General features: G+C 41.3%; 1 protein-coding gene across 1 annotated transcript; it reads left to right on the top strand.

Moving 5' to 3' along the window:
* Window positions 1-2,116: 2,116 nt before the first annotated feature.
* Window positions 2,117-12,678, top strand: slc6a1b (solute carrier family 6 member 1b; the record flags this gene model as incomplete). Its single annotated transcript, XM_083891836.1, has 14 exons — window positions 2,117-2,360; window positions 2,662-2,793; window positions 3,030-3,130; window positions 3,601-3,710; window positions 4,169-4,301; window positions 5,125-5,259; window positions 5,868-5,971; window positions 6,257-6,381; window positions 6,591-6,703; window positions 7,739-7,870; window positions 9,189-9,291; window positions 9,461-9,561; window positions 10,191-10,358; window positions 12,565-12,678. 14 exons carry the CDS (start codon window positions 2,117-2,119, stop codon window positions 12,676-12,678), a joined length of 1,815 nt encoding a protein of 604 aa, XP_083747962.1.
* Between the last annotated feature and the right edge of the window lie 592 nt (window positions 12,679-13,270).

Raw genomic sequence — 13,270 nt, 5'->3', positions numbered from 1 at the left:
GCAGTTTTAATTTTTTTTTTTTATCCAAAAACGAAACAGGCTAAATTTATTCCCTTTAATTAAAGAACATTTTGGATTGAGGGACGTTTAGGAGAGTGCCATACATACATGTTAGTGTCAACTTGGTGGAATCTTCACAGTGTTATGTAACCGGTACTATTGTGCATCTACTGGGCCTTGAGTAAGCCAGAGAGAGAGAGAGCGGGAGAGAGAAAAGAGAGAGAGAAGAAGTTGCTAATATAAAAAAAAAAAAACTGCAGGCGTAAGGATATAAAACCTTGAGACAAGAGGATGCTCCTCTTTCAAACCTGCAGCCATCTCAGTGGTGGAAATGTTGGAGTTGGGGAGGGTCGACTTTGAGGTGACATTGACGCTGTGTAGATGGGAGTGAGGCTCTCGCGCTCCCTCCACATCACATTACGTCCCTTGCTCGCTTCAGCTGAGACGGCGGCGGCTCTTTTCCTCCCGTCTTCTCTCCCCTCCTCTTCTTTCAGCACCACTCCTTTAAGGACAGCACCTCGCAGTCAAAGACGCATTTCGTCCAGCGCCATCCTCCTCCTCTCGCCTCAGGATCATATGTCTCTGGCTCCGCTTTCGTCGGATTGAAAGTTTTCACACCGCTTTTCGTCTTGTGAAAAGTGCGGGGAGGAAACTTATTGAAATTCGGATTTTCCCCGCGTTGGGAAATAAATCCGGAAAGGAAAAAAAGGATTGTGTTGTAAGTATATTGTGGAAATGATGTTTTGTTAGGAAACAAGAGATCATTCGTGTTTACTTTATCCAAATTCGGAGCATTGAGGAATTTGGCACAGCGAGCGCAGATGCGCTTCATTTGGCATTGCGCACGGACGAAGGGACGGACTTTACTCGATGGCGACGGAGAGTTATCTTCGGCGTTATTTGACGTGTCCAAAATGTGCCAAATATATAAATGAACACAACGTTCGTCCTTCAGAAAATGTGATAAAAACTATGTATAAGTGTCTTTGAATGCAATCCTGTCATTGCGTCTTGCAATTACGCACAGGAGATGACGGGGAGTGCGCGCCACATCATATTTCAGTGGATTTGTTTTTGCATATTTCGGATGATAAAAGTTAAATTATATACTTACTAAACAGGGTGCCTTTAATTGTAGTACTTTATATAATTGTGTGATTTAAAGAGGGATGTGTGGGCTTTTTCCAATTAATATCAATAATTATTAAGTAAAATAAAGATAATTGCATCCTGTAGATATTTGGTAAAAAAATGTCAATTGAGGCTGTGAAACTTGTTGGCCTCTCCAGGTGATTCATTAGACATGACCGTTGCGTCTGACTCCTTAAAGTGTTTCATTGTTCTTCTCTTGTACCTTGGCAGTGGGAAGTGGGCAATTGAATTTAGAGCACCATGAATCAAGGACAAGAGGAGGCTCTAAATTCTTGCTAACATGCTTCACCTCCAGTCAATTAAAAGCAATTCTTGTTGCATGAGAAGTCTTTATTTCATGGTTCGCGGATGTGGGTTAGATTTTTTTTTTTCCCTCTCCCTCTCTCTCTTTCTGTGTCAAACGCATTTAAATGTCTTGGAACTGAAATTGAGGGATGAATAACAATAATGTACATTTACATTTTTAAATGAATTGATTATGATATGATTAAAAAATGTAATGCGTAAAATTTCAAAAGTTACTGTGACATATCAGCACAATAATTGTGTGTTATGCTCGCAGAAAAAGAATAATGAATGTATATATAAATCACCAATGTTTATTTGTGTGTTTTTTTTTAAAGTCGAATTACGCACATTGAATCCTCATAATTAAGAAACAATTTACATGGGCACAATAAATATAATCTCATCTATTAGTGGTAATCTTGTGCTATTTCCAGTGATATATATATATATTTTTTTAATCAAACATTTTTGGCTTCTATTTCCAGGGTCGCTGGATCGCCACTAAGGTGCCTCCGCTTCTGTCCCTAACCACTGCCCCGATCATTCGTCTCCGCTCGGCAGCTGTTTGTCTGGGCGCTGGGTGAACAAGACGAAGAAGCCACTGCTCGTCTGGGACCGGTGCTGAAACCCCAACCTCGTCACCTCTGGTCAGGACTATCGGACACGCACGTTGATCATGGCCACCAACGGGACCAAAGCCTCGGACGGACACGTCTTAACGGAGACGGTGAATGACGCGCCCACCAACACGCCAAACGACAAGCCCAAAACCTTGGTGGTGAAAGTGCAGAAGAAAAAGGAGATACCGGAGAGAGAGACGTGGGGTGGGAGATTTGACTTTCTTCTCTCGTGTGTCGGATACGCAATCGGACTCGGGAATGTCTGGAGATTTCCTTATTTGTGTGGAAAGAACGGAGGAGGTAAACAGGAATTCTTGGCCATTTTTTTTTTCACATAACCACACACCAACAGGAGTGAAATAATCACGACATCAACAGCTCCCGGAGGTCTTACATTTAAATAAATCTTAAGCGTACACGATCTACCCATCCAAACCTCCGTGCGTAATTGCGCGCAAGCGAGAGCCTGCGCCATGATCCCAGCGCAGAGAGAAACCAAACACTCCCGTTACCAAGAAACTGGATTATGTTGAATGTTAATAGCTTTTGTGGTTTACATGAATTTCACTCACGCAGGCTTTACCTTTCACCTCTCATCCAGGGGCCTTCTTGATTCCTTACTTTTTGACCCTCATATTTGCTGGCATGCCTCTGTTCTTACTGGAGACGGCTCTTGGTCAGTACACTTCTATTGGAGGGCTTGGAGTGTGGAAACTGGCTCCCATGTTCAAAGGTAAAACTGCACGATTGTATTGATATTATACTTTAGGCCCTAAACAGTGCTTTTGAACTGTTTTTTTGAATAAGCTGCCTCATTAAGGCCACTGTTAGATGAACAAGGTTATGTCATAATGAGCATAACTTTATCTCCAGTAACAAAGGCAATTGTTTTTATTTTTATTATTATAGATTTTTCTTGGACATATTTCAGAACAATAACATCATGCTTTTAATCTCCTGTTGTTCCAGGTGTGGGTCTGGCCGCTGCTGTTCTGTCCTTCTGGCTCAATATCTATTACATTGTAATCATTTCCTGGGCTATTTACTATCTGTATAATTCCTTCACTGCTGTGAGTATTTGATATTTATACTCAACTCGGGGGAGGGGGAGGGGTCTCTTTAGGTGTTCTACATTTTCTTTTTTACTGAGCAGTTTCCCACAAGTGACCCTTTAATTCGGGAACAAAGGCAGAGCATTTCTTTCTATTTTTATTTCACGTAGTAACCCTTTTAGTTATGTGGCAGATTCTCTTTGCCAGCACCAACAGTGCACAGCCCTTAACAGAGTATGACATTTATTACTTCCTTTCCCACATAATTAGCGCCTTACACAAGGTATTGATAAATGCATTTGGTGATCAGGCATTCACTCCTCTGAAAAAACCATGAAATCCCAATGTCCCAAATGAGTATCATGGTCTTGGCTGCTCGACAGACGGAGAGAATGGGCCCCGGCGATGGGAGAGTGGACCCAGTAAAGAGAGCTGTCTGTGTGATTTTTTTTTTTTCCTTCTTCTTTTCCCCCACCCTTAATTTCCAGGACCTGCCGTGGCAGACTTGCGGAAATCCCTGGAACACAGAGCGCTGCTTTACCAACTACAGCATCGCAGACAGCAGGAACTTAACCAGCGCCGTGGTGGAGTTCTGGGAGTAAGCGGAACATAAAAGTCTCCTTAGATCACAAGGACACTGCGTCTGCTGTCGACAGATTTTTTAGCTGCACAGAAAGGTCATCTCCCTGAGCGTGTGTATAGTAAAGGGTCAGTTAAGGGGTCAGAGTCTGTTAAAAGCATCACCATACCAGACTCTGACATTCCTTTAATCCATCTCGTGACACACAACACATGGCCTAAATCAAGCCAAACGATGAAAAGAAGAGAAATTCCAAAGACGTGACTGCATGTAAGGTCTCTTTCTTTCGCCTGTTGTGTCTTCAAAAGCTTTAGGGGTGAGAAAAGAGAGAGAGCGGTGACACTTGAATTGAATATCCAGACACACTTGTATGCATATTTGTGCACGCAGCCAACCGCAACCGGCTGTGTGAGCTAAAGGACGCATTTGTGCACTGAAGTAAGACTTTGCTTCTATTTCTTTCCCCCCCAACGCAGACGCAACATGCACCAGATGACCGATGGCTTGGAGAAGCCTGGGGAGGTCAGGGTCCCATTGGCTATCACACTGGCCATTGCATGGGTGCTCGTCTATTTCTGTATCTGGAAGGGGGTCAGCTGGACGGGGAAAGTAAGTGGGAGAAGACGAGCACACGAGCACACGAGCACACACACACACACACACACACACACACACACACACACACACACACACAGATCCAAGACGATAGGAAATCTGCTGTGCTCAAGGTCATCAAATGACACGTGAATGAATATTCTGAGAAGGAACATCGTTATTATCACTTAACCCTTCATTTCTAGTTTCTTGTGTGGAAACTGTGTTTAATTGTTTGTTATCCTTAAGCCTTTGTTAATTATTTTGTTGACAGGCTGCTTTGGAAAGGCCATGTGACATCTAAACATGTCACTGTGGAATTACCAGTAAAGGTTTATTCTCCACATGTTTTATTATCATTATTCAACAAGAGATTCAGATTTACTGCCCAGGGACATATTTCAGGACAAGATCATTCAATGCATCAATGAAGTTAAACAGTTTTTGAAACTCACAACAAACTGTTTGAATGATTCCCTGCTGATGGCAAAGTTATTTTTTTATTATTATTCATTCTATAGATATTCTCATGAATGATCTGACTTTTTTGGACTTGAATAACAAGCGTGTAAAAACAAATTCTTACGAGAAGTCAAATGGTGTGTGTGTGCTGGGAGTGAGATGAACCCAGCCATTGTGGGGTCATTGTGCCTCTGGGGAATGGCATAATTATACTAGGTCACTGTGCTGCTGTGTGTGTGTGTGTGTGGGGGGGGGGGGGGGGGGGCACAGTCACTCTTTGTTGAACTCAAGTTTCACTTCTACAAGATTTGTTGTTGCTTAAGTTACTTAGTTTTTTGTTGTTGTTGTTTCTTTGTCACGTTGTTGTGCCCTGCAGGTGGTGTACTTCTCAGCCACATACCCTTACTTTATGCTGTTCATCCTGTTTTGCCGTGGAATCACTCTACCGGGTGCAATTGATGGGATCCTCTTCTATATCACACCAGATTTTAACAAACTCAAGGAGTCTGAGGTATGCACCCCACCCCCCCCCCCCCCCCCCACCCCCCATATGTGAAGAATGATTTATATCAGAAATACATACAGTAAGTTACAGCTTTTGTTGTTCCCTATTACAAAAATAATGTTATTTAATGACACAGTGGCAATCGCATACATGCATCTCTTCAGAGTGTGCAGAATATCCACAAAAATCACATTTCTTTAATTTCAGGGACAGCAGATTTGTCATAAAAGTGATTTACCAAAATTTTTTCCATGAAGCAGTAAAGCAACACGCTCTTATGAGTCAGACTAACTCGGTCTCAAAGAGATGAAATGCTGGGTTGCGTCAATCGTGAAAACCTTTTTTTTTTAGATTACGTTGTGTGTGTTTGTTACTTTGAATACATAACCGCATCATTAAATGTTCCAGCAGCACACGAGATGTGGCCTGACCACAATAAGATGCCATCTAATGGGGTGGTTTAGCATTTATTAGGACCGAGTTTGCACGTTTTGACAAACGTAACCAGTTCCACTGGCTCAAAAAAAACGAGGTCAAATCCAGTGTTTTGGAGGCGTTTGTGTGCACAACCTGTTTAATTTATTCGAGGTTATTCTCTAATCTCTGGGTGCCAGGTGTGGCTGGATGCTGCCACTCAGATCTTCTTCTCCTATGGGCTGGGATTAGGCTCGCTGATTGCACTCGGAAGCTACAATCCCTTCCACAACAACGTGTACAGGTAGGTGATTAATCATATTTTGCAATTCAATAAAGAAGAAAAAACCTGTTAAGAAGAAATTCCACTCTCTTGCTAATCAGTCCAAACTGCTGCAGCTCACTGCCATTTTAAAAAACGACCGGTCAATATAACTGTATTCCGCTACGACACTGCTGCAGGATATTCAAAATGGCTCTGGCTCCGTCCGTCCCTTCCCCCCGCGCCTCTCGACAATGTGTGACCGGTTGATAAGGGATTGATACAATGCCACGACTTGCCTTGTGCTCGTTGTCTCTCCCCCTACAGAGATTCTGTCATTGTGTGCTGCATCAACTCCTTCACCAGCATGTTCGCCGGCTTTGTCATCTTTTCTATCGTGGGATTCATGGCCAACGTGACAAAGAGGCCTATCGCTGACGTGGCAGCCTCAGGTAATTGCAATCAATTTTGAAAAAAAACTCGATAGTGACAATAAGCACAGGCAACTGAGATTTCCAACCGTGCAAATATTAAACTTTGAAATGGCTCGCTGTGTTATTTTCCTCAGTTATTTTTCGAGGTTTGTGATGAGTTTAAATTGCTCTGTTTTTTTCTGACTCATCTTCTATGAGTGGGACTTTTAACATCTTCTTTTAATCAGGGCCTGGCCTGGCATTCTTGGCTTACCCTGAGGCCGTCACCCAGCTGCCCATCTCTCCCCTCTGGGCCATTCTCTTCTTCTCCATGCTGCTCATGCTGGGGATTGACAGCCAGGTAAAAAAAACATGTGTACCAGCTCTTTTATTAGTCAGAGGTGGAAAAGTACTAAAATATTGTATTCAAGTAAAAGTATTAATATTTTGATGAAATATTACTCCAGTAGAAGTAAAAGTAGTTTGTTTGAAATGTACTTTAAAGGTACATTATGTAGTATTTATGGGTTTATATAACCCAAAATCCACTTTTTTATACATATGATGTGCTCCTGCATTGTCTAGTCGCTGTATAATAGTTTTTGTTTCATTTTCGTAGTGTTTCAAAAAGTCATGTTAAATAACATGGTCGCGGGCCGCGGTTGCATAGCCACTGTTAGCAGCGAGACGCCATGTTTCTACCGGAGCCTGTAAGGACAAACGCGAGAGAACAAAACAAGCGTCTCTTTACTTGTAGCAGGAAGTCCCGCCTCCTCTCTCTCCGCTTCGTCTGCTACGGCCGCGGTAGCTCCGCCCTCTCCCTCGCCTCACGAACCTCATCTGCTGACACGGAGAAAGACGACGAGGACGACATTTGACCAGCTGCGGATACCGTAGTGCTCAGGGAAGGGAGGGGCTGAGCAGAGGAGCAGTTCTTTGTTGTAAATTTCAGCCTCTCCTCTAGATGTCACTATAAACTACTGATTTCCCCTTTAAGTAAAAGTTACTTAGTTACTTTGCGTGGGGTGTGAAGGTAGTAGAAATATGACAAGGGGTCAGAAATCCAAAACTATTTTGGAGCTCACGCGCCCGATGCGACACAGGAAATGACGTCACTTTTGGCCACGCCCTCTATGTTCACGTGCCAGTGCTGGTGCTAATCACATCATCATTGGTCTGGTTCTGCTGTATATTTTCCCCCCTGTAGATCTTCATTGTGCTGAATTTTTATTTTTACTCAGTAACGGACAGGATTTATAAAGTAACTAAGTACAATACTTGAGTCAATACGTACTCAAGTAAAATACAAAATCCTATTACATGATACTGAATTCAAGATGACTCTGCACTCTCTCTCTCTCTCTCTCTCTCTCTCTCTCTCTCTCTCTCTCTCCAGTTCTGCACCGTTGAAGGCTTCATCACTGCTCTGGTCGACGAGTTCCCTCACGTTCTCCGAAAGCGCAGAGAGATCTTCATTGCAGTCGTCTGCCTTGTTTCTTACATTATTGGACTGTCCAACATCACACAGGTATGTTCTTCTTCATCATCTGATTTCAGAGGTTTTACTGGTTAGCGGCTTCTAGAACTCAAAGTCTACATTTTCAAGACATGAGTCTTGACGAGAACCACGACACTATCACCAAGAGGCTTTGTTGTGCCTTTAAAGCACAATCTGAGCTCTGAACTGTGCTGGCATTTCACCACATTTGTTATATGTCACCTTTGAACTTTTGCTTTGTCACAGGACCGTTTAAAGTTGCCATATGTGAGAATGTGGCCAAAAACAGTTACTACATTCAAATTCAAAATACAGAGGTCTTTTAGGTTTCATTTTCTGACGTAACTGGCAAACCCGTCGTTGCTCGGCAGCTGAGACTCTACTGACTGCAATGATTGGTAGACGGCGGTAGGTGGCGCCACATGCCAAAACACGATTTCAAAACATAAACATGATTTGCAGTCTGCAAAATATTGTTTTTAATGCAAATATTTTGTCTGTATTGTTGTCGTTGGTGAGTTCAGTTTGTTATATGAACATTATTCCTGAGTCTCTGTGACATATTAGGAGGATTTTATGGCCAGTTGCTTTAGATTTATTACATAATGCACCTTTAACATTCTTCATTGACTTGTCATCCAAAAACACCAAGGTGTGACCTATTAAACTGCAAAGCTCAGCTCAACTTCACTGATCTATAGTCAGTCCCTTGTGGCGTTATGAACTATGACCATCAAACATTGAGATTATTTACTATTCTTTACATTAGAATTATGACTTGGCACATGCATTCGATCATGTCTATCAGCTGCAGTGTTTTAGAAGCTATGATTTTATTATTTGTGAACAACAAACTTTCTTCAGCAAAGATGCTTTAAAGGATAAGAATAAAAATGCACTCTACACTGGATCAGTGACTATCACAGCAATGCAATTTACACAAGGAAGCTCCTGCAATTGAAATGTCACTAACACACACACACACACACACCTGCCACAGCATCAGTGTCAGTTGTGTTCAATACATTGAAGATTCAAGATTATTACATGGAATTCTTAGTAGTATGAGAGGTAGAAATGGAGAGAATAAAGTTATATAGAGAAAGGATGTGCAAAATAGAATAAGATATATAAGAAATAGGTTCCCAAAAATACAAAGCAAAAATAATCAATATAAACATGGGAAAGTAAATTATAGATAAAGTAGAAGTAGCTTTAAGGGAGCTGAATGAAGAGAATAATAATAAGGAAAATATATGGTAGTCCAACCAGATGTTTTTTTTCTTTTAAATATTGTTTTGTTCTGACAAATTCTTACTCTCGTTTCCCTCTTCTTCCTCTTTTCCAGGGTGGACTGTACGTATTCAAGCTGTTTGACTATTACTCAGCCAGTGGAATGTGCTTGCTCTTCCTCGTCTTCTTTGAGTGCATCTCAATTTCATGGTTCTACGGTGAGCCCGACTTACTGTTCCAATAATCTCCCGAAGGATTATTTTGGCACCTTAAGTCCACGTTTACCCGTTTCAGAACATACTGAGCTGTGGACCTGTTTGTTGATACAAGAAGATAAAAAAAAAAACAGGAGAGGATTCATTACATTTTTCATCTTTTTGGTTCCAGGTGTGGACAAATTCTATGACAACATTGAGGAAATGGTTGGCTACAGGCCCTGTCGGTGGTGGAAGGCCTGCTGGGTCGTTTTCACTCCACTCATCGTGGCTGTAAGTGTTATTTATGGCTAAAATACAGACTAAAACCAATGATGCAAAGAGGAATTAACATCCCTACGGTATTTCAACAGTATTTAGGCTTTTGAGAGCCCATCTGAAAGTACACTTTAAACCCTGTTGCAGCTTTAAAACGACAATTATTAAGTGAATTTTAGTTTGCTCCATATTTAAATAGCATAGCACTGTCTTGCCAAAGCCTCATCAAGTATTTCAACCATTTGCACGAGCGCGCTTTGCATGACCGCAATTACGCGATGGTTTGTGCTATCGGAACGATTCCAACAGTTTCTGAAAGCTGAAAAGTTGCACGTCAAATCGGTGGTTGTTAGGGTTCTTTCACTCAAGCTGTAGCAGGAAGCTGGCCAATCAGCGTATTTGTATTTGATATGGCTGAAGATCGTTTAAGAATACATGATCTATAGCTTAGAATGAGGTCAAATGTCAAAGGAGGTGTAAAGTGTATGTTCATGCATGAATATGCAACATGCGTCCACTGAACACATGGTCAATACAACAGAAATGTGGGGAAAAACTCATTGCTATTAGAGTTCTTCTGCAATTTGGACTGATCACGATGATGATGTTGACATATCCTCTCTTTTTTTTTTTTACCAACACAGGGGGTCTTCTTGTTTAGTGCAGTCCAGATGGTTCCACTCACCTTGGGTGATTATGTGTTCCCTGCCTGGGGTCAGGGTGTGGGTTGGTGCATGGCTCTTTCCTCCATGATGCTCATCCCAGGCTACATGGGCTACATGTTCCTCACACTCAAAGGCACATACAAAGAGGTAAGACCGCAGATAAGCTAACTTATATGTTATTGAGTCATTTTAAAATATGTGTACACTCTTAAGAAATAAAAGTGATAAGTAGAACCATATAAGTTTCTTCAGCTTGTCCTCATAGGAGAACCCCTTTTTGGCTCCAGGTAGAACCTTTATGAAAAGGAAGGGTTCCACCAAGAACCCTTTTAAAACCCTTTATTCGGGAAAGGGGTTTTAAAGGGTTCTCTGGATCAAAATTGTTCTTACTGGAACCATTAGTGTTACCAAGAACCCTTGAAAAACCCTTTCTTCGGAAAATAGTTTTTCAGAAGCAAATGGTTCCAGGTAGAACCTCAGCCCTTGTAGAAGGACCCTTTTGGAACCCTTATTTCTAAGAGTGTATAACACTGCTTTGGAATTTACTTATGCAGTCAGCAGCGAGTCAGGCTCAAGTCAAATACTGTAATCTTAGAAATAGTAATACACTCTGGATGGTAGACCAATCCAACACATAGCCAATGTTTAGTAGGAATAATGCAAACGACTCTAAATATGACAAACAAGGTTTTCGAGAGATGGATTCATCGCCTTGGGGAAATTCCAGTAAATCACTTTTTAACCATGGTGGGAGCCATAAATTAAAACATTTAGGGTTTCAGTGTTTATATTCATAATCTGTTTCAATTTGATGTGATGAGGAATCCAGAATGTACAGCTGTGTCTCAGCTAAAAGGGATTCTTTATAATGAAATGTTCACTTTTGCTCAATTTAAATGTGTTTTTTTTTTTTCTGCTGTACATTAAAAAACTGCACTGAGTCACTGCGATTCAACGGCTCTGTAATGAGCAAACACACTCGCATGCTGGGTGGAGACGTGATAAATTGCCTTGCCGGGTGAAGCAGCGATAAAAGGATTAGTAAAATAGAGTTTCTAATTTGTTCTCTTGAACAATTTCAAATGGCTCCAAACCCCCAAAGAGGTCCCAGAAAATGACAGTCATTTGTATGCAACAAAACAGTGAGCCGCATTTTTATTGATCATATGATCCTAATCATTGGCAGATAATACCTTTTTACAGCATTCTATTTGCATTTAGAGCTTCTTTTTTTTTTTCATTCACGAAGAGCCGCATAATAACCTTACATCTATAGGGGCCCGTGGTGACAGATATAGCTTTATAGCCACCACTGACAGAATAAATGGGCCATAATTGCAGACAGTACAACAAGAGGCTGTCAGGGACGATGTGCAGGTGTCAGATCCCGCGGTAGCATCTGATCGCTGAATGTCTAATTGTAGCAATCAGCCGACTGATTAGCGTTACGCACCCAGGCAGACGTTTAGATTCACAAACACTCCATACAAACGCTGCAGTGCACGGGTCCAACACTCATCAGCGGACGAGAAACACAGACAAGCAGATTTATCAAGTTTTTGCCTCATTAAACTTTTTTGTCTGTGTCATAAATAATAGCCTTTGTTTCCCCCCCCGTAACAGCCATATTGCAAAGGCTGTGCTGTATAGATTCATATCACACGAAAGGAGCTCTCAGAGCCCGAGGCAACACATTCATCAAGCTCACAGCTGTGTAGCTGGTGTGTTTTCTTCCAGCCTGTGGGTTTCGATCGCTAACTTTTGCAGCTGTTTTAGTCTCACCCATTGATGGTATATACCAGGGGTGTCAAACTCAAATACAGAGTGGGCCAAAATTTAAAACTGAACAAAGCCGCGGGCCAAGGTTGAACAAATTAACCTTTTAATAGGGACCCAAACAAGTTTTGCATTGAATATTGAACAAGCAAGGGTTATATTACTTTATAGTGACATGCAAAATCGAGTTTCAAATAATAATAATAATAATAATTAAAAAATATCAATGGCATATCAAATAAAATTTAAATAAAAAATTTAATGCCTCTTTTCTATTTGCAGCCTTCTGAGGTAAATATCAACATTAACTTTTTCCACAAGCTAATAAATTTGAAAATACCGCTATACTGACCATCAAAGTCGCCAGTGGCGCATTTGCCACTGTATAATACCGGCGGGCCAGCTCTAATGTTAATTTGATATTGCCTCAAGGGCCAAATGAAATTACACGGCGGGCCAAATTTGGCCCGCGGGCCAGAGTTTGACACCCATGGTATATACGACAGTCACAGTGTAATTTCATATTCAGCTGCGGTCGCTAAATCTCCCGTTTATGCTTCGCTTCCTGTCCTCGCAGCGTCTGCGGCTGATGATCAAGCCTTTGGCCCTGGTGAAGACTCAGGAAAACGGCCCGGACCAGCAGACGGAAAACCACAGTCAGAACCCGGCGAACGAGGAAGCCTACATCTAGAAAACCTTTGCCTTTCCCTGTGTCAACAGCCAGACTGGCATTCTACGACAGAAAAAGTGTAATCGAGGTTGGGACCGACCACCAGACGTCCATGTCTGCTTTTCTTCACCTACCTCCTGGGGACACGTGAGACCAACCTGATTACACACTTATTTGTAGGGGTTTTGTTCAGTTTGTTTATTTGTATAATACAGAATTATGGAACTTAAAAGGAGAAACAAACTACCCAGCAAAGTTGTTGTGATATTATGAATTTCATTATGCAAAAAAAAAAAAGTTAGTCTTTTTTTTTTTTTTTTTTTTTTTTAGAAAAGAAAGACAGAGACATAACTTAGGACATTACTCTCTCTTGAATATATATAAATATTTTAAATTCGGCCCACATTGATTACATCGTAGGTATTGTGCTACTTTGAAGATGAATTAATATTATACTAAAACCACAATTACTGTACAAAGAAAAAAAATATATATATCGATGACTGCATTTTGCTTGTACATGAATAAATATGTTAAATGAACGCAGTGTCGTAGGTGGAGGAATGCAATTTTTGAAGGTTTGTGAAATGAAATTGAAATATCGACCGTAGCT

This window comes from Microchirus variegatus (genome assembly GCF_963457635.1).
Source record: "Microchirus variegatus genome assembly, chromosome: 7".
NCBI lineage: Eukaryota > Metazoa > Chordata > Actinopteri > Pleuronectiformes > Soleidae > Microchirus > Microchirus variegatus.
Note: the sequence above shows the minus strand (reverse complement) of the source record. Positions and strands in the feature narration are given on the sequence as shown.